General features: G+C 34.6%; 3 protein-coding genes across 3 annotated transcripts; all 3 read left to right on the top strand.

Moving 5' to 3' along the window:
* The first annotated feature begins 2081 nt into the window (after positions 1 to 2081).
* LOC125820666 (uncharacterized) lies at positions 2082 to 11257 on the top strand. Its single transcript, XM_049500086.1, has 15 exons — positions 2082 to 2778; positions 3177 to 3232; positions 3849 to 3907; positions 4010 to 4081; positions 4477 to 4560; positions 5272 to 5379; positions 5734 to 5796; positions 6255 to 6335; positions 6867 to 6932; positions 7430 to 7585; positions 8434 to 8511; positions 8867 to 8905; positions 9490 to 9572; positions 10308 to 10380; positions 10967 to 11257. The coding sequence occupies exons 1-15, from the start codon at positions 2186 to 2188 to the stop codon at positions 11135 to 11137; spliced, it is 1782 nt and encodes a 593-aa protein (XP_049356043.1). The 5' UTR covers positions 2082 to 2185; the 3' UTR covers positions 11138 to 11257.
* Positions 11258 to 13412: 2155 nt separating this feature from the next.
* LOC125820734 (pentatricopeptide repeat-containing protein At1g51965, mitochondrial) lies at positions 13413 to 16737 on the top strand. Its single transcript, XM_049500159.1, has 2 exons — positions 13413 to 14183; positions 15319 to 16737. Exons 1-2 carry the CDS (start codon positions 13428 to 13430, stop codon positions 16522 to 16524), a joined length of 1962 nt encoding a protein of 653 aa, XP_049356116.1. The 5' UTR covers positions 13413 to 13427; the 3' UTR covers positions 16525 to 16737.
* A 2901-nt stretch (positions 16738 to 19638) lies between these two features.
* Positions 19639 to 20624, top strand: LOC125820716 (acid phosphatase 1-like). Its single transcript, XM_049500139.1, has 3 exons — positions 19639 to 20021; positions 20102 to 20311; positions 20423 to 20624. Exons 1-3 carry the CDS (start codon positions 19639 to 19641, stop codon positions 20595 to 20597), a joined length of 768 nt encoding a protein of 255 aa, XP_049356096.1. The 3' UTR covers positions 20598 to 20624.
* The last annotated feature ends 908 nt before the right edge of the window (positions 20625 to 21532 follow it).

The following is a 21532-nucleotide window of genomic DNA, read 5'->3' as shown; positions in this document are numbered from 1 at the left end:
CCCCTTATTCTTTTTCAGGGTGGATTAATTACTCCCTAATGATCCTATGTGGCACACAACGTGTATTTCACTCACCACTAGCGAGTGAGATAAACAAAAAAAATATTATTTTATTTATTTTAGCATTTATTTAGTTAGAAATATGATTTTCTTTTTACTCTATTTGTGTTTATTGTATTTTTGATAATAAAAAAAGTTTTATTGTATTTTTGCAATTGGGACCTCTCGGCACTCCAATGAACAAGCTGTCATGCTTGCATTGAAAAATAAATTAGCGGCCATAGAAAATTTCCACTCCAAAGCTTTGAAGAAAATTGATGAGATTGTTGAAAGAGAAAGAGATGAAAGCGGAGTGACGTGGTGGAGGAAGATCGGAAAGAAGTGCCAGAGAGATCGACGGCGACGACGAACAACTAAGAGGGAATCGCCAGGGGTCATGTTCAAACGAAGTAGAAAATACCCCATCTGAATTAGAGAGAGACTTTCGGTCTTTGCAGCTACAACACATCTTGATTTCGAGCAAAATTACTAAAAAAGAAGAAGATTAACCATGGGAGAAAATAGAAGAAATTTTGCTCCTATAGATTTGCTTAGCCATTGTTGAGATATGTTATTGATGTTATGGCAGTGACGGCTATGCGAGAGAATTGTCGCCGCCGGCGAAAAGAACGGCTATTGATGTTGAATTATTTTTGAAGAAGAAGAAAAGATAAATTATTTATTATTTTTTTTTAAAAATGAATAAGAAATAACATATATGAAAATAAAATTTTAAAAGTAACCTAATTGACACGTGGTAAGTATTGATTGGTGCGTGTATGCACTTCCTTTCTTATATTTGGGGTTGATGGAAAAATGAGATACTTTTACCACTTTTAAATTGTTTAAGGGGGTACTAGGACCTTTGTAAAGTTCGAGTGTCTTTTTAAAAAAAGTGTTATAGTTGAATGGGGTAATGATGTATTGTCTCCAATAATTTATCAATATAACTATGCAAATAGGTTATAACAATATATCCTGCCTAAACTCTATTTTGTGAAAATAGAAAAATTGTTTTAGAGAGACATATCTAAACATGTATAATGGTTTACTATTTACTTGTTTTTAGTCAATCTATATAAATTATATACTGATATTTTAAATTTAAATATTTAAATAGGTGACTATTTAGATTAATTCTTCTTAAATGGATGATTTTATTTACCATTTTAACTATTAGCGAATGATAGATTAAATTGAATATTAAAAAAATGTTTTGTCTTGAATTTCATTTGTTCTTCTTTTTTAAAATTCAAACATCTTTTCTAATTACAAATTGTGTTTTTCATGATTTTTTTTACTTTAAATGCTTGAACGCTTAGTTGAGTAGTTTTTAGTGAAGCCTTTCTTTTTAACAAAAAGATACAATTATAATTTTTTGATGTTACATTTAATGTCGATGAATGCATCGTTTGATGAAAAAAATATGAACTTTTGTTATAATCCATTAAGGGAATATAATTTAGATTTTATATTAATTTCCTTTTTTGTTGGTAACGGAGTTTTAAATTCATGCAATTACTTTTAAAAAAAAACATCATGCCAAATATTTTAGTTACATCGCCTTTAATCTTCAATTGAAGATTTTAATTGTACTAAGTTTCAAAAATAAATAAATAGAATCATATATGCTTAAGTTTTACTTAATTTGTAGTTGGTTGAACTTTAACACAGTATGTTCTAACTCCTAAGTAGACGTATAACATCTTGAACTATATTTGTTTGGTATTATATATGTATTTCAAATAAATTATGAGAGATAAGTACCAATTTATTATCAAACGAAAAATTTACTATTCTATAAAATATGAATCATAAGTTCTTCATTCATTAGTCGTTAAATTATGGATTCAATTTCTGAAATTATGTTGAATATATTATTATTTTTATTATATTTATTAGTCATGTCCGACAAAAGTTTTTGAATTCGAGACTGAAAAAAAAAATCATTTGTTTTGTTCCAACAAATGGATACATAATTTGAATTTAGTGGGGTCTACAATATTGAAAACCGGAAGATGAAAAAAAAAGGTTACCAAAAAGCTAATAAGAGCGAGTTTCCGTTCCCGCCGTTTATCAGTCAGTGGGAGTGCTCTGTTCAAAATTTGCGCCTATAAACTCCCGGAATCCTCCATTTTCTCTGTAAATGCAAGTACCAAACATGCAAGCGCTAAGAGCTCTCCGTTTCCAAAAACACTTGCTCAATCTCCCTCCAACAAACCCCCTTTCGTCTCTCCGTTTTACTGTCATATGCAGTTCTCGCCAATTCCACTTCACTCGCCGGAAACACTTCCCTGAAGAGTCCACAGCTCTCACCGAAGACGCCGTACAAGGCTGGGCCGCTCCTTCAGCTGCTCGAGAAAACCCTAGTGGTGAGAATGTTCCGCAAAGGGAGTCTAAATCGAGTGCAAATTACTCCAATGTTTTGGGTTCAAAGGGTAGGGTTTATGAGGTTACAGGGAATGGGAACAAGAAGAAGGGGAAAGGGAAGAGTAAAACAGTGTGGGTGTGTTCTGATTGTGGGTATGATGATGGACAGTGGTGGGGGATATGTAAGCAGTGTAATGGGGTGAATACTATGAAGCGGTTTTCTGAAGGGGTAGAGCATTTCACGAGTGGGTTTGAGGTTTTGGAGAATGTGACAAGGTCGTGGCTGCCTCATCAGTCTGTTAGAGCTATGCCCACGAAATTGACTGATGTGAATAAGGGAATTAATCAATCGAATTGGCGAATCCCTCTGTAAGTGAAGTGACAGTTTGTACCAACTTGAATTTGAGTTTGTCTATGTATTATGCATATGATGCTAAGATTTTGGCTTTCTAGTTTATTTATACACTAATGCTGTCTATGTTTTAGTTGGAAACTTGGAATATCTACCAAGTTTTCTAGCTTCTCGAAGGAGTGAATGTTTAGATTAGGTGAAATTTTGACAAGACTGTAGGACCAGGTGGACTATCGTAAATCAATTTGATTCTAGTGGAACACTGAATTTAATAATGTAAAAATGAATGCTACTGCATCTTTCTAAGTTCATATCATTGGATGAGTTCTTTTGGCCATTTAAGGTTCATATATAATATATAGGGAGATCATTGATAAATGTCAATGAACACTCTGAATTAATGGTCTTATTATAGGTCTGGCCTTTTTGGAGCTGAAGTGGGAAGAGTACTTGGTGGTGGTCTTGTGCCAGGTACTGCCATGTTCAGACCCTGCTTTTACATGAAGTTCATTTTGTCTTGCTACTCTGTTATTAATGGTCCATGAGGCATGAATTTATGGACCCAAGTATCTATACTATTCTGTAAGAATTCCAGCAATAACTTAAGTAATGTAGTCAGCTTGCTACTCTGTTATTAATGAAATTGGGTTACTACAGCGTTCACTTTAACTTTGCAATTTTGCTAGAAGCCCGAGTATATTCTATATAAAAGACTTAGTTATCCACCTGCAAATTAAAAAAGAAAGCTTCCAGAGTTGTTGCATTCTGTAATTCTTTTTTACCTGTATTTGTTATGGTGAGCACTATAATAGGCTACACCTTGAACTGTACCACAGATGGATTAGGAGCATCAACCAACTTTAAATCTATGCCTGCAGATAAATAAATGCTGCTAAATGTACAGTCACTCTCTAGGTTGCCTTTAGTCTTTGCTTCTCACTATTTAAATGTTCCCATTGCTTTCGTGGAGCATTTTAACTTTGACTTATTGAGAGCTATTTGGTCTTTACCTTTTTCTTTAATAGGTAAGCTGGTCTCTACCCTCTCAACAAGGACCAATTCATTTTTTCACCTTTCTATGTTGCAGGTTGCTTAGTTTTAATTGGAGGTGATCCGGGTGTTGGTAAGAGCACATTACTGTTACAGGTATGATGCTGTGTGCGACATAAGTTTTTCGTTTTAGGTCATATTATTTGGAGTTATCTATTATTCTCCAATCACTTTAACTATCTTACTCTCTATTGCAAGATTGCAGCCATAGTTGCAGAAGGGTGTGATATGGGGGGACCAGCACCAGTTCTCTATGTGTCTGGGGAAGAGGTGGGCGCTTATCATTCTTAATTGGGCAGTGCCATTATTCTTCTTTAAGCTTTTGATATATTGCATCTGCTAAACTGAAATTTAGACCAAGGGCATGGGTTCATGAAGGAGAAGTGATTGATTTATCTGGAAAAGGGAATGGGAATAACAATTATATAAAAAAACTACATGATTTCAAGTTCGGTAATTTGAGGGAGCACACTCTTTTTGAGTGCAGATACTAGTCCTTTGGCCTTGTAATACACGAAACAAAATTTGGGAAAATGTTGATGGCTTGTAAATTTTCCAAATTTATATCCTAGCTTTCTTGTTTAAATAAGTCTTTTTCCTTGTATGCAATTTTATGCTCATGAAAAATATTGGTATCTTACTGTCTTGAGTCATCTGCATGGCAGAGTATTGAGCAAATTGGGAACAGAGCTGATCGGATGAGAATTGGGACAGATGAACTATTTTTATATGCAAGTACAGATGTTGAGGTTAACCCCTTTATATCATTCAATAATTATGAATGTCAATTTATTTTTGGTATGCTTGACCTTTTTAAGTAGTTGTTCGAATTGATAGTTGACTAGTAATCTTAAATTGGCTTGTTATACCATGCAAGCACTTCACCTTATAGGCTTGTAATAATCAAAAAGCTTGAACTTAGTAGTCGTCCTCAGTACTTCATCACATAATTAACGAGGTGTAAAATGTTTGTAGTCTTTGTTTAGTTGGAGACAAGCTGATTTTGCGGACCCTAGAACATAAAGTTAGCGGTATATTACCTAGCATGTTTTTACCAAAATATCTTTCTAGTTGTACTTCGATTTTATTTTTTGAACCAACTTATGATATTTTTAGATGTGACCAATGTTTAGCCGAAATTGCATCTCACTCAAGGAGTCTATAAGTGAAGGAAGGATGGGAATATCAATATTTTTATCTTTATAATCTTTAAACATGCAATCTATAAAAATGATCATTTAATGAAAGATAGGCCGTTTATCTATGTCAATGATGAAAGATAGCTTTGTATTAGTTCATGTGCTTCGTTTCTCTTGTAAAGACTAGGTCCTTTGCATATTTGTTCAACAAATAACCTGGATTACTTGAAGGTTGCAGAATGAGATAATTGTTTAACAGATGCTTAGAGTGAATAAATCTGATGAGTTTATGTTTTATTCCATGTTTCCGTCTTTCTTCAGGATATTTTGGAAAAGACCCAAACTCTCTCACTGCGAGCTTTGGTAATTGATTCCATCCAGACAGTATATCTGAGAGGAGTAACTGGAAGTGCAGGTGGTCTATCGCAGGTTCACTGTTTTGTACTACCTTTTGTATTATCACAGGTTCACTGTTTTGTGCTATATTTTGTAATAGTGAGAGGTTTGCTGAGAGTTCATCCGAGCTTTTTATCCATTTGAATGGGAGGGTAGATCTAGATTCATTTGTTATTGAAAGCTATCATGTGAAGAAGCTTCCTATAAGTAAATCCTTTGTCTCAAGGCAGCTGTGCTAACAGAGTTTTCAGAAAGAATCTGCCTCTAAAGGATGTCTTGATAAAGCTTTGTTTACCTGTTTTTTAAACTAATGAGATAGACAACCATTAAGTTGCTTCTCACTATGGTGTTCAGTCATCTTACTTAACGCTGATTCATTCATGACAGGTAAAAGAATGCACAGAAGTATTGCTGCGGTTTGCCAAGAAGACCAATATCCCCGTGTTTCTGGTGAGGATGGACAATTGAGCACTGTGCTTTAACTTAAGACATCTGGTTGATGATATTTATTGCTGTAACTTAATTTAAGGTTGTTTGTCTTTTTTGTCACGTTAGGTGGCTTTCTTTAGTTACCCTCTCGTCCTCTCCTCCTTCGCAAAAGTAAATTAAATTATCTCAATATTTTTATATAGTATTTTTTATGACAGAGGTAAAAATAATAAGAGGAGTTTCACCTTTATTTGAGAGGTATCATTTCGATTACCTTATCAGAGGATATATTCTTTTTTCTCTTCGATGGATAAATTTTTGCTATGTGTTATGAACCTATGCACAACTAGAATTTGTTTTCTGACTTGATGATATGCTGTCAGCAGCCAGAATCCATTGATAGGTTTAGAGAAATCTTCCTCTATTCTCTTTGCCAGTTATTTATCTGTTGATCTGATACTAAACTTGGGAAATTTCAGATTGGACATGTGACTAAATCTGGAGAAATAGCTGGTCCTCGCGTCTTGGAACACATAGTTGATGTTGTTCTCTATATGGAAGTTGGTACCTTCTGAATTTCAGATTTGAGCAGTATCTTCTCTTACTTTGAAGTCATTTGCTGTATACACATGTTTTTTTCTAGCTTGGATTTATCTTTTAAAGAGAATAAAGAGATTTTGATATGGCTTTTGAGTTTTGACACTGAAGATGAAACCATGTGCTCATGCTAGTAATGTTGTATGGTAAAGTGCCTATTTTTTTTAGTGATCAAGTGTAGAATGCTTGGTTAATTTATTCTGAGTCCATGAACATTTGGGTGTATCCTTTATAATTTGTGGCTTCATTGGCTCGTTTGCATGCCCTTTTTTTACTTAATTGAGATAATAAGTTATGTTTGTGCATATTTTCTTTTGGTTGCATTTAGAATTTAATGTGTCTGGAGTCCGCTCTTGCAAGACAGAGCACTACACATCCTCCGTAGAAGAATTTTCTCTATTATTTTTCCTTCTTTTAGGAGGTTCTTATTCTTGCTTTTGATTATGCCATATCTGCTTCTCATCAATGCTCGGGTCACCCATTGAAAATTGCAGGGAGAGAAGTGTTCATCTCATCGTTTACTTCGTTCAGTGAAGAATCGATTTGGATCCACAGATGAGGTATTCAGATGCTTCTGCTCATTTTTCTTGTTCTTTCCTTTTGTTGAAATGCTCTATATGATTTTAGATGTTCATGGGACTTGAAACAAAGCTTCTTTTTCATTGTTTGATGGGGAAACGAGGGGCAACTTAAAAGGAAGATCTATGCATTGCATGAATCAGTTAGTTTCAAGTTTAGTAGAAGGTTATCCTTCTTATCTGGTCAGCATATCCTGATTGAGAAAGGTTATCACTTTCTCATGGTTGAAGATTTTCCAAAAGTTAATTTGAAGGACAAAAGAGGCCTGACTTAATATAGAGTAAAATTGTCAAAGGATTTCTCAAACCCCTTTAGTATGGATTATGCTATTCTCTTTGTAGGATCTCATCTCAGGACTAGTTATGATTATCTGTGAAATATCATACTGAATATTTGGACCATCCCTAGTGACTTCCTGAATTATTATTTTTAATGTATTTTTTTGTCTATTGTATGCTCTGACATGTTCTGCCTGCAGCTTGGAGTGTTTGAAATGTCACAATCAGGCTTGCAGGCTGTTTCAAACCCAAGTGAAATGTTTCTAAGTGAACAGCAGTCGGATTCTGAGTTTCTGGCTGGATTAGCTGTTACTGTAATTATGGATGGATCTCGAGCCTTTCTTATTGAAATTCAGGTATGTCTTTATGCAATAATTTGTTTTTGGGTATCTCTTGATGTAAGCTGCCAAGCACTAAGCTAGTTCTGGTAATTACAGAATAGAAGGTCTCCTTGTGCAAAAACAGAAAGGAGGGTTCTCCCTTATCAGAGATTACTCCAGTAGTTAGCTGATAAAGTCTGTCATGCTATCTTTCCTCTATACATCCTGCATATTACACCAGAGTCCCGATAATCACATTTATTAGTTATTGTTCTTGTAATTATCATTTTTGTATAAATTTGCCGAGAGCAGAGTGCCAACCTAGTCTAGCAATTAACACGTGACTTAGTCTCTTCTCAATTCTCAAGTCTTTAGGTTTATGCTCAAGTGGAACCAAGGGTTGTGAAGAAGGTTCATCATTGACAAATATGGAACCCAAGGACAATGAAGGACTGATTAAATTACCATGCCTTATGGGGTAGGACTATAAAGGGGTATAACAAAGATATGAGGGGAATTGGAGCGGTATGACAAAGATATTGGGGTGGTGGGGGTGGAATTTCTATGACAAACATCAAAGTCAAGTGAGCAATGGAGCTAGAATCAGGTCCTGGAAACAAAAATGGTGTAGTGATATTTCCTTGTGCAACATCTTCTCTACATTTTCTCCAAAAGCTATGATAACTGCACAGGTGTACCAATGAGGGGAAGGAAGAGCTTGTGATTTAAGCAAGTATCTCTCTAGTTATGGCCACATGAATCTGCGCTTCTAATGTTTTTTTTTTCAAGTCAATGGCCATCAGGCCTTATAAGATTCTGCTCTTCTAATGTAATATTTTCTCATACATTCTTTTATCGTTTGAAGAAAGTCTATATCCATGTAGGCATTGTGTGTTGCTGGTTCATCTGTCTCAAGACAAGTAAATGGTGTTCAAGCTGGCAGAGCTGAGATGATAATTTCAGTGAGTGATTACTCCTTCCGAAGTTTAAATGAACTCGTAAAGAAATTTTGCAAGGAAATTACATGTGCTGAAACTTGTGGCCCACATGCCAATTCTTGAAAATCGTTGATATTCCCTTGTCCTTTTCCTGAAACTGAATGATTCAGAATCCATGGGCTAATTTGGAATCAGATATGCTGAAGATTGCAAATTAACTGGTTCTTTATTACTGTACAGAAACCAGTTAATATTCTTGGAAATTGTTAATATGTCCTTTTCATTTCCTGAAACTGAATAATTCAGATGCCATGGGCTAGTATTTTGGATCAGATATGCTGAAGTTTGCAAATAACGTTTTCTTTACTGCTGTATTCAGGTTCTTATAAAGCAAGCTGGTCTCAAGCTGCAAGAGAATGTAATGATTCTAATGAACCTTTCCCCAATACTTTCTTCCTTTTATTGCTCCTTCTCTATGTGCTGCATATGACTTTTAGATTGTGTGGATTACAGTAACCCCATAAAGTCTTCTATGGTAATGACTTAAGCACTCTAAATCTTAGTTTGTTCTTGTTTTACCTTCATTGTGATCCCTTTGATAGTTGGATTTTAAAGTTTTTTGTTAATTTCCATCAACTGGCTTTCAAATGACTCTGGATCTTTCTTGGCAACATAATGGCCAGGTTTTCATAATAGAAGAGAGATCATTCATGCAAATGAATTGGTATTTTGATCTATCTGATTTCGAAAAACCTTACCAACTTAAAAAGACATGGCTATTAGGAGCACCATTAACATATACTAAAGCATTTGGCAATTTTTAATGTAATGTATTCACTTTTACATAGACAGATTTCTCCGTAGGGTGTCTTATCTGGTATTCTTTGATTTGGTCTTCTGTTATATATATATTTGGTTTCTCAGTGTGTACTTTCTATTTTCTGTTGCAATCTGATATATTATTTAGATCTTTGATATAGTTCCTGTTTAATTTGATTATAGGGAGTTTTTCTCAATGTTGTCAGTGGTGTTAGCCTGTCAGAGACTGCTGGTGATCTTGCAGTAGCAGCAGCAATTTGCAGCAGGTATTCTTTTCATATATTCTAGTCATCTGTCTGCTCAGGTCCACCACCTACATAGTTCTTTGTCTCAATTTGTATTATTATTTTACACAACTTCACAATTTTTAGAAGGTCAAATTCTTTCAATTAATCAAACATATAATTTGATGGGGTGTTTTTCCTGTAACTAACTTTGAAAGTATTAATTTGTTTTACTTCCTGTATAACATAGAAGTCAAATAGACAGCTTAAACTCCATGCTGAGCTAAATGGTGTCACATTAATTACGAAGTAATACCTGATATTAGTGGATGTTTTCTGTACATTAATATCTTACTATGTAAAAGACAAAAGAGGGAAGTGAATGAACAGAAATGGAAAAGAAGAAAAAATCATGCAGTTTTTCTTGATGACATGAACTTGCTTGTCTTGAATTGGAAGATACATTTGCCTAGCTGTAAGCAAAACAATGTGAACGACATGACCAATGCCCTAGCCCCTATTAAAGTAAAACAAATAGATTTGTGCATGGCTTTGCTGAAGTTGATAATAGTGCTGGTTTTCAGTATAAACAGTCAAATTTAGGTTATCCTTCTTTAACATGAATTGGAACCTTCTTTTATGCCACAAGGGTGATATCAATCTTGAGAGTGAAATAGACTAGTGGATTTCTGCATTTGTCATACTTCTTGTAATTGTTTTTACATTTCTTGTCAAGTATGTAGATGTTTGTAAGCATGTGTGTCGTGTCCTTTTCAGTTTTTTGGAATTCCCTCTTCCTGTGGGCATTGCATTCATTGGGGAAATTGGCCTTGGTGGTGAAATTCGTACGGTATGTATACTTACCCAACCCTCCTTTTCCAACTTTCTGTACACTTCTTAAAGTATTTTTTTGTAAAATTTCTGGACTTTGCATCCTGATAACATGGCTTTCTCAAATTAGAGGATGCTATGTGGACCCCTCATACAATGCATTGAGATCAAATAGCATCCTCAAATTTGAATAAGCCAGTTGATATCAATATATTTTTTTTTTAGAAAAAGGCAGAAATATGATTCAAACTATAATTGTTGGTTTCTGTTCAAACTCATAAATTTAGCCCTCCCATATTACATGATTTTTCTGATTTCATGAGTATGCTTTAATGGTCTTCCATTTCCTCTGTTATAAAAAATAAACTATTATTCATGCATACTATCTAACCTTCAGCACAACTGTTGGTAGGAATTAATCATTAATTATGTTCCATGCATCCAACAGTAGGCCATTTGGTTTTCAAGAAAAAGCATTATGGTTTCTAGCTGGAGATTGTATGCTGCACCATACTTGCCCACCGTGCACAAGACACGATCTTTTCCTCTTCCTCTTCCTCCTGTTCTGATCGACTTCTATTTGTTCCCCTTTCAAAAAAAATTAGGTACCAAGAATGGACAAAAGGATAAATACAGTGGTGAAGCTGGGATACAAGAAATGTATAATTCCCAAATCAGCTGAAACATCACTGTCAGCTTTAGATCTTGGAGATACTGAGATTGTGGCCTGCAGAAATTTGAAAGAGATGATAAACATTGTGTTCAGAAAACGCTGAGATATTATTGGTTGTAGTGAGTTTTTTATGTGTAGATAGTGATGCAATCTACACAGATATCAGTACTGTATATTATCTAGGCTGTTTCTTGTAATTTTGGCACAGAGTTGTACCATTTTGGAGTTTTGGGCTAAAATCATCCCTGAAGTATAACCCAAACTTAAGAGGCATCCTTGTGATATAAATGTGAACAAAAAATATCCTTTAACTATCCTAAACTTAGCAATAATCATCCTTCTGTTAAAAAGCTAACAGCTGAAATAATAACATGTCAAGCAGGTGACTTCCCCCAAAATCTCCATATTCTATCGTCGTCATCCTTATATCTGGACTTTCTTTTATGCTTTCAAGCAGAAAAATAATCTGCTCCAATTGAAAGAGATGGACTTTATAAAATGTTAGGATGCTAATTTTATTTTTGTTGTTTTTAACGTCTCGAAAGAACTATTATATTTGTCAAGCACAAGTAGCAATAACCATGGCCAAGTATTTGATAAAATGTCGGAAAGGAATTGAAGGCATATTGCATATGAATTTTCAGGTCTCATGGCCTTCTAAAGTAAATTTAGCTACTTCAAAGTTGCGATGAGTTATTTTCAATTGATGCATTGTAGAATGTGACGCTTAACAAACCATTTTTGACAATCGAACATTGATGCATTGCATAATGTGATGCACCAAATCCAATTAAATGATGTAAATTTGAGTTTGTCACGAAAATTGTTGTAGTAAAAGATGAGAATGAGAAAATTGTTGGTTTAAATATATGGTCAACATGATAGGGTACTTGAGAGATAGCAGAATGGGGATATAAGCCTTCAGCTTCTTTATATTTATAGCAAAAATCGAGTGACCTGTTTGTATTCTTTAATATTCTTTTCTTTATGAGTTTTATAACGGCTAACTAAGAATATCTTCTCCCTTTTTAATTATTGTAGGAATCAAGATTATGACTATTTCAACCGGAAAGAAAAAGAGCCTAGCGTCAATCCAATTTATGAGATCCACTTCCATGAAAAAAGATTGGTCTCAAAGCACAAATTGAAGATCGTTACACAAAAGAAAAGCAGCAGGAGAAGAAGAAGTTAATGTCATGGTTACACAAGAGCAACAAGAATTCTTGCAATTGGAAAGAGAGAAGATGAGAAAGTGAAGTCATAGTGAAGTAGTCGTTTATGTTGTATTAATCTCGCTTTGAATTTCTTGTATTAAACGTATCTAAGTTTGTTAAGTGCAATAATAAAGTACTATGAGTTGCCTGAGAGTATTTATTTTTTGGCTTATTTTTTCTTCATTTTTCCACCTTGAGCATATTAACACTTCAAACTGATAATAAGCCAGCAAAAATGCTGGTAAATCAGCAGAAAAACAGCACCAAAACTAGCAGAAAATACTCCAAAAAAAAAAAAACATCAAAGCACCTGAAAAATACGAAAAAGAAACTGGTAAAACAATACAAAAAAAACTAGTAAACTATTATCAAAAACCAGTAAAAACAACATCAAACCAGCTAAAAACAGCAATGCAGCAGAAAAAAAAAGCAAAATATTGATAAAGCCGTAGAAAAACAACAAAAAACAGTAAAACAAGACCAAAGTAGCTAAAAACAGCAATACAACAGTGAAACTGGTTAACTAGTAGTAAAAAACAAAAAAAAAATTATATTGACAAGCCAATAGTAAATAGAAAAAAATCAATAGGAAAATCAGTAAATTCTTTTGGGCAAAACATAAGAAAAACTGCAAAAAAAAAAACATACGCAATGCACTTAAACACATATAAGGAAAACAATATTATATTTAGAGAGAGAAAAAAGGTCAGATGCTTGCCACGTGTTTTTTTTTATATCAGCTGTTAATTTTTTTAACAAAAGTTAACAGAAGGATGATTATTGCTAAGTTTAGGATAGATAAAGGATGTTTTTTGTTCACATTTATACCATAAGGATGTATCTTGAGTTTGAGTTATATTTTTAAGGATGATTTTAGCCCAAAACTCTATCATTTTGCACTCAGTACTGTATATTAACATAGACAAATTGTCTAAACTTCATTACCTAATTTTGTTAGCATCTATAAATTGGCACAAGCGTTTGATATCTTTGTGTTTATACCAAATTAGTGAATGTGTATCTTCTGTATACATATATTAACTCCTTCCTTAACCATTAAGAGACTCGGCCCAATGGGCAATGGGCAATGGGCCGTTAAGTAGAACAGCCCATACACTGGTGGTGGGTTCCTCTACTCTTCCTCCTCTCTGTACCCAATTGAACATAACAAAATAATTCATGCAGCTCAGGCATCCCTGTCACCGGCTCCGGCAGCAGTTCCGATGCTTCGCCACCAAGTACAGTGGCAGAGTGGTGGTGGAAGCTGAAGATGGCCGTTCATTCGCCGTCGAAGTCGATGCCCCTACTCTTCACACCGACTCCAGAGGCTATGCTCTTCCCCGCCGTGACCTAATCTGTAAGGTCTCCCAGATTCTGAAGTCACCTCCTTCCCCTTCTTCTGATCCTTTCCTTGACTTATCTGACTATCTCGATACATTGACAATAACCCTAACTCCCTCTGAAGCTTCTGAAGTTCTCAAATCCCTAAAGTCTCCAAACCTCGCTCTTCGCTTCTTCCGATTTTGCCCCTCTGAAATCCCTAAATTCCGTCATGACTGCTTCACTTACAACCGTATCCTTCTCATCCTCTCCAAATCTTCTCTTCCGAACCGGCTCGATTGCGTCCGCGAGATTGTTGATGAAATGGAACGGACTGGTATTCAGGGAAACATATCCACTGTCAATCTTCTTATTGGAACATTTGGTGACGGCCAAGGGAATGGTGTTAATGAGCTAACGAGGTGTTTGGGGTTGGTTCAAAAATGGGATTTGAAGTTGAATTGCTATAGCTATAAGTGTCTTTTACAAGCCTATATCAGATTGTGCAATCCGGACAAGGCTTTGAAAGTTTACCAAGAAATGAGGAGACGTGGGTACAGATTGGATATATTTGCATACAACATGCTTCTTGATGCTCTTGCTAGGGACCAAAAGGTTTGTTCTTTGGATTCCTTGTGATTGTCTCTCATATTATTCAGTTTTTTGGAATCTAAGGTTTTTAAGTTGCAGTATGACATTGTCTTTGGCATTATTAGCTATTCTTTTTTGGGAAGAAACATATGGTGTAAAAGATGTGTCTGTAACTTCAATTTCTGAAATTAATGAATGCAATAAACACTAAGTTTGGGATAAATGGTTCATCTCATGTTTCTCCATCTGAAATGTGAATCCTTACTGAGTTTGTGGCACTAGGTATACCAATTCAATGGAAACAAGCCGTCTTAGTTATATACAAAATAGACAAGGAATAGTTATGCAAAATGAAGTGCATTACCTTTACCTCCAGAGGGGTGGCTTAGCAGTTGAAAAACTAGAGTCACAAGTTTGGGTATGAAAGTTCATACTCCAACTAAGGTGGAACTTGGTGAACTTTTTCTAGTATTCTAAACCTTCTTGTACACACACATGTTGGCTCTTTTAGTGTCTTACCCTAAGGTAGATAGGAAGAGTTCTAGTCTATGTAGTGCAACTATTAGGAGTATTTTTCACTTAACCTTGGACAAGGACATACTTTGGAAAACTAGGAACTTTTTTTAAGATGCTTTAAAGATATTTTATTAGTCATTAGTGCAAAATATGAATAAAGCATCTTAAGGCCAACATCTTGGGGAAATGCCTCTACTTAGCTAACCAAGTCTTTTTCGGCTAGGCACAAGCTTTCTTTTTTTATCACAAGGTAACATTTTCTTTCACCAAGGAATGGGGAGAGTGGTTTAACGTGTCCTTCTTTGGGAAGTAGGAGGGTTGGCAAAAGTCTTGATTTCAATTGAAAAAAGTCGAAAGAAAGTTTTTGATTTATCTATCTTCAAATAAATCGGTCTCTAGTCACAGGTGCCATCATTATTACTTGGTATTGGAACAATACTAGTATGATCAGATCTCTTTTTATTGAGTTTTGATTTCTGATAAATGTAATTATTGTCTCTGAGATAAAATACTTAATAAACTGTATACATGCATTTGAAAATGCTATAGAGGTGTTTTGAGTCCACTTCACGAGTGAGTCTTGAAATATATGATGAATATGGTTCTACTTGGCTAATGATTCTAATGTGCAGCACTTTGCCAGGTTGATCAGGTCCACAAGGTTTTCGAGGACATGAAGAAGTGGCACTGTGAACCTGATGAATATACGTATACCATTCTGATTAGAATGACTGGGAAATTAGGGAAGCCCGGTGAATCAATTTCTTTCTTTCAGGAAATGCTGTCAAAGGGTATTTCACCAAATTTAATTGCTTATAATACTATGATCGAAGCTCTTGCGAAAGGCCGCATGGTTGATAAGAGTATCTTTGTCTTCTCTAAGATGGTGGAGAATAGTTGCCGGCCCAATGAATTTACTTACAGTATTATTTTAAATGTATTGGCCGCAGAAGGGCAACTTGGACGACTTGATGAAGTTGTGGAAATATCTAAGAGATACATGAATAAATCGATATACGCATATCTTGTTAGAACGTTGAGTAAAATAGGCCATGCAAGCGAAGCTCATAGGCTGTTTTGCAATATGTGGAGCTTCCATGATAGAGGAGATCGTGATGCCTACTTATCCATGTTAGAGAGCTTATGCAACTCTAAGAAAGTAACTGAGGCTATTGATTTGCTGAATAAGATGAGTGAAAAGGGAGTAAAAGCAGATAGCTTCATGTATAATACCGTCTTCTCTGCACTTGGGAAGCTAAAGCAGATTCCTCATCTTCATGATCTCTATGAAAAGATGAAACAGGATGGCCCCTCACCAGATATATTTACTTATAACATTTTGATCTCTAGCTTTGGTAGAGCGGGGGAGGTTGGGGAAGCTCTCAAGATTTTTGAAGAACTTGAGAATAGCAATTGTAAACCTGATATTGTCTCCTACAACTCTTTAATAAATTGTCTGGGAAAGAATGGAGACATTGATGAAGCGCACATGAAATTCATCGAGATGCAGGAGAAGGGCTTGAATCCTGATGTTGTAACATACAGCACTCTCATTGAGTGCTTTGGGAAGACTGAAAAAGTTGAGACAGCACGTCGGCTATTTGATGAAATGCTTGCAGCTGGCTGTTATCCTAATATAGTGACATACAATATCCTACTTGACTGTCTCGAGAGAAGTGGGAGAACTTCAGAAGCTGTTAGTTTATATGCGAAATTGAAGGAACAAGGTTTGGCAGCTGATTCAATCACATACACCATCCTTGAACGTTTACAAAGTGGTTCTCATAGAACATCAAGAGTTCGCAGAAAAAATCCAATCACCGGTTGGGTGGTTAGCCCATTAAGGTGACATGCAAACAAGGATTAGATTAAGCTGCGCATGCTCATGATTACACGGTTAAAGGATCTTACCACTCAGTTGTGCTTTTGCTTGAGCCAGCATGGTGCTAAAGCAACCTGACATTGAATTTATACTGAGAACTCTGGTGATGAGGAATTAAACTGTCTCAAAGAATGACCTGCTGTAGACGACATGAATTGTTTTTAATGTGAAAGTAGTTACAAGATCTCATCTCTTCGTCAGAGAGGCAACTGTATATTGGTGAAATAGCACCCATCACCCATGTTGCCAGAGTTGAGATGAGAAGTGAATAGAAGACAGTTACAAGTGCGAAGCTGGTTATTTGTAGAACTAGAACAACTGGCACTGTTTCTGGAAATCAAATATTTAACTGAACTGATCAATTGTTTTGACAGAATCAGGGTCAGGTCACAGGTGACAATTTCTGGAAATTATCTACTTTGTATCCTGTCTCCGCTCTGCTGTCGATGAATGTATCATATTGTGGGTGTATAACTATGCTTAAGATGTGCTATTTGGATTCGTTATTAGATAGATACTTTCATTTTTTGTTATGGAAAGTGAAAGTCGTTTCGTTTAGTACGAGATCGCTTCACACCTCGCGGTGCTTACACCTCTTCGTCATGATTTTAAGCTCCTACTTGGATGATTGTTCCTGAATCTTGACATGATTATCCTGAAACAGTTCTCCATCGCAATCTGCATTTGTATATTTTTTTGTGTTCAAGACTGAAACAATTAGCGAAAATTTTCAGGTACATATATATGAAAGCTTTTAAGTTATTGTTTTCACAATTGGAAATTGTCAATATGGAATTCAATAGAACTTGACTCACTTCATCAAAAAAAAAAAATCAATAGAACTTGACTCAAAACTATATACCGAGTAGAATTCATAGGTGAAGTCTGAAAAAGATTGGCGTATACCTTATGGGCTATGTAAATAAGCTACTATTGTTGTCTCCCTTTGGGCATCATTTGGACTTCATTGATGGGCTGTGAGTTCAATATTCTTGCAAGTCACGTGAAGGATACAACTTTCTATTTTCTACTCTCGTATAATGCCGAAACAGAGAATGTGTGGTCTTTTTTATAATGATTTGGACAATTCTAACTCTTGAATTAGTTTTTGGGGTTGAGTAAGATTTAAGGTCCATAGATATTGATCGAGCCTAAAAAAAATTCAAAGCTTTCTAATGGAGAGTGTTTTATCCTTTTTAGTGGATAATCCAATTGTGAGATTCATGGCGATTTGATGGTTTAAATTTATGATCTTGAAAATAAGAAAGATCACTTGTTATAATAGATAAAAGTAATCGGGTGATATAAAAATTCATATATAACTTATATGTAACTCATCGCTCAAAATGAAAAGGTGATAGGTGGTGGTTCTTTTTGTCGTCTAAGATAAAACTCATAATAAAGAGCTTTTTTCTTGGTGTGTTCAATAATTGTACCTCTGGATAAATATATACAAAAAATTTAGTAAAGATTGAATATAACAGTATCTTCCCTTTTGCATTATATTGGACCTGATAAATAGGCATCGTTGGTCAAAAGCACAAAGCATGCAGCTATTGGGCAACTTTTGGTAGTGAGTTCAATCATATCAGTCACCTGTTACGTTAACAGATATGACAATTGTTATTTCTCAATTTTAATGTGCATGTACAAGTATGAAGATGAAAAGAAATTGTAAACAACAATAATAACATATCATGTAGAGAGGATGGAATGTACACATATTTTATTTTTATTTTTGTGGGATAGATTTGTTATTTTTGATAGATCCTCGACTCAAGATAAAATTTTAAAAAAAAAACATTTGTGAATAGGAATAATTGACAGTAGAAAAGATACTGAATTCTATTAAAGCATACGTATAATTCCCTTTGATCCTATGTAGATTTCATACACAAAAAACTAGTTTAAATTAATTATCGTTTTAGATGATTAATAAGAGGTATATTATTGACTTTATGAAAAGTGATGTTACCAATATTCAGAAAGAGTTTGCGAAGAGAAATGAAAAGGATCTTAGGGAATTTTTCGATAAGTGGACGAAAATCTTATGTAATCATACAAGCCTCTACTTTTGTATTTATTTGATGATAAAATAATATGGAAAATAAAATATCACGACAAAAATTGCACTTATTATATTTTATCTTGTGAAATGCAATAATTAAGATGATGAAATAAAGAAAAGAGAGTAGGTACATCCCAGCCAAAATATTGCGTTGTCCAACGACAAGCTAAATAATCTTATACACAGGTATTTGGTGCTGAGGAAAATATTTTAATTTTTTTTTCATATTTAATTGGTTAAAATATTTTTTCCTAGAGAAACAACTTTCCTAAAAAAAAAAAGAAAATGACTTCCGTAAGAAAAACAAGTTACATAAAATGGAAATCAGCAAGGGGTGCAATGAAGCGATTGGGGATCGTTCACTCTAAATTATAGTTCTCCGATTTGAGCTTAGGAAATAAAAAATATATTACTAATAAATAGCGACACAACATTTTATCCTTTTGTGGCAAAAACTACACAATTCATGGTGATTCGATCGATGGTACATAAAATTCTTATACTAATAATATATATATATCTCCTTACTTTTGTATTTGTTTGATTGTATAATAAAATATCAAAGAAATCACGGTCAATATATTTTATTTTATCAAGTGCAATAATTGAATGAAATAAAAAAAAAAAGGGAGTAGGTTTGTCCGACACAAAACATTGCGTTAGGGACTGTAAAATTGAAAACGAAAATTATAGGCGGGGAGATCCATTAGTATTAATTAGTTTCAAATATTATTTTGTAACACATTTTGTAGGGTTAGTTTAGCTATCACATATAAAAGATGATATACCTAATTCTCTGAAATTTAATTTCAATAACCAAATAGTTACTACACGTTTTAACTTTACATTACTAAAGTTGAAGAAATCTGAAGCACTAAACTAAATGATATCGATATCATGTAAAGAAAGTGTTCACAAAATTGTCATGAAATGAAAGGAAGGAGCGTCCGTCTTAGTTCGAATTTTATTATATAAAGGGACGAATCACACATGAAATGAAATGTAACAACAACATGAAGTTCATTTTCTTCTACGTCCTTATTTTCATTGCTGCAAAATCATCCCAGGCAGATTTAATTCCCAACCAAATCCACCCTCTGCACCCGAAAACCGGGTCCTCCGGGAGCCATGTACCTCAAATCAACTGCCTCAGTTGGCGTCTAGCCGTTGAAACAAACAACATTCAGGACTGGACATTAGTGCCCCTTCAATGCGAAGATTACGTCGGGCACTACATGCTTGGCAAACAATACCGCGACGACTGTTATAATATAGTCGCCGCGGCTATTCAGTATGCCAAATCTCTCAAAATTGGTAAAGATGTTTGGGTATTTGATATTGATGAAACTACTCTCTCTAACCTTCCTTATTACGCTCGTTCTGATGTTGCATTTGGGTAACTACTTTTCAATTAAGTTAAAATTGATTCAATCGTCTCTATTCAAATTCGCCTAATTAACATTTAATTGTCATCAGCTCCATAAAATACAACGCGACGAAATTCGACGAGTGGACAAGAGAAGGAAAAGCACCAACAGTACCAGCAGCTCTGTTTCTGTATAATACATTGTTATCTATGGGTATTAAACCAGTATTTATATCAGGAACAAAGGAAGAGTTTAGACAAATAAGAATTACAAACCTAAATAAAGTTGGGTACCATTCATGGATTAGGCTCATCTTGAAGTAAGCATGTACTCATACTCTTCGTTAAAGGGGAAGCGCTCCCTATATTACAATTGTTTTTTTTTTCTGTTTTTAATGGCCTGAGATATTTGTTGTTGTGGGTACGTACAGGGGAGTAAATGATACAGGATCATCAATGAAGTACAAGTCAAGGAAAAGAGCGGAGTTGGTGAAAGATGGATACAGAATTGTTGGCAACATTGGAGATCAATGGAGTGATTTGCTTGGTGATTATGTTGGTCAGCGCACTTTCAAATTGCCTGATCCAATGTACTACATTGCTTGAAACTTCAAACTGTCACTAATTTTACGGTTCTGATTTCTATTAATTAATTAGGATTTCTGTTTGGTTTTGGATTTTGAAAAATGTTAATTTCCTTCTACAACCCTACCTACTTCTTATTTTGAGTTTTTTCTTTCTTTCTGTAATCAATTAAAAGGGTGTAGAAATGAGAAATGCAGTTGATTCACAATGATTGTGCTTATGCTATAGACAAAATTATTAATTTGGTATAATGATATAGGTGTGCATTTTGTCTTTTTTTTGGACATATAGTCAGCAACAACAAAAGGCATATCACACAAATGGACAATCACTAGATAAACCCTATTGAATTGTTTAAGTCACCAAATTTTTTTATAATGATTCACTTGTTTGATTTTATACATGGTCCTTTATCAGTAGGGGAGCTTCGAGGATAGCAAATTGATAAAAACTTTTTGCAAAAAATAAAGAAGGGTTATCGATTCGTATTTTGAACTGGTTGATCAATTAATAACTTATATTGTACTAAAAGTAATGCCATGCATGTATTTTTCAATATGCATACAAACTTATTTAAACTCAAGAGAATGAGGTCGTAACTGAATCTAAAGAGTCCAAGTGTATATATTGTTAGATATTAAGCAAAAGTTAGAGTGAGTAGATTTGGAAAGAAATGAAGCATTAGACTAAGTAAACGACCTACTAACTTCACCAATGTGCTTCAACTACTTGCTTAAAATGTTTTTTACATCCTACTTGTTTATAAGTGCAATCCACGAGCTTAAGGATATTTAACGTGCCAATTTAAATTTTTTTAGAAGAATTTGAATGTATGGAATTTGAAGAAAAAAAAAAGATTTTCTTGCTAGCTAGTTGAAGTTCTAAGACATTGTTTAATATATCATATGTATATATGTGACGGTATCAACGTTAACGCATTGCTGGTCTGCCTCCAA

This window comes from Solanum verrucosum, unplaced genomic scaffold, assembly GCF_900185275.1.
Source record: "Solanum verrucosum unplaced genomic scaffold, falcon-dt-bn FXZP01000117.1, whole genome shotgun sequence".
Classification (NCBI taxonomy): Eukaryota; Viridiplantae; Streptophyta; class Magnoliopsida; order Solanales; family Solanaceae; genus Solanum; species Solanum verrucosum.
Note: the sequence above shows the minus strand (reverse complement) of the source record. Positions and strands in the feature narration are given on the sequence as shown.

What these genes read in the sequence shown, in the direction of transcription:
- LOC125820666 (XM_049500086.1), top strand. Translation starts at nt 2,186, where the DNA reads ATGCAAGTACCAAACATGCAAGCGCTAAGAGCTCTCCGTTTCCAAAAA. An exon ending in ATGTTGTTCTCTATATGGAA is followed by an intron (nt 6,336 to 6,866) that starts GTTGGTACCTTC and finishes TGAAAATTGCAG; the next exon opens with GGAGAGAAGTGTTCATCTCA. An exon ending in GTCTCAAGCTGCAAGAGAAT is followed by an intron (nt 8,906 to 9,489) that starts GTAATGATTCTA and finishes ATTTGATTATAG; the next exon opens with GGAGTTTTTCTCAATGTTGT.
- LOC125820716 (XM_049500139.1), top strand. Translation starts at nt 19,639, where the DNA reads ATGAAGTTCATTTTCTTCTACGTCCTTATTTTCATTGCTGCAAAATCA. An exon ending in CGTTCTGATGTTGCATTTGG is followed by an intron (nt 20,022 to 20,101) that starts GTAACTACTTTT and finishes AATTGTCATCAG; the next exon opens with CTCCATAAAATACAACGCGA. An exon ending in TGGATTAGGCTCATCTTGAA is followed by an intron (nt 20,312 to 20,422) that starts GTAAGCATGTAC and finishes GGGTACGTACAG; the next exon opens with GGGAGTAAATGATACAGGAT.
- LOC125820734 (XM_049500159.1), top strand. Translation starts at nt 13,428, where the DNA reads ATGCAGCTCAGGCATCCCTGTCACCGGCTCCGGCAGCAGTTCCGATGC. An exon ending in CTCTTGCTAGGGACCAAAAG is followed by an intron (nt 14,184 to 15,318) that starts GTTTGTTCTTTG and finishes GCACTTTGCCAG; the next exon opens with GTTGATCAGGTCCACAAGGT.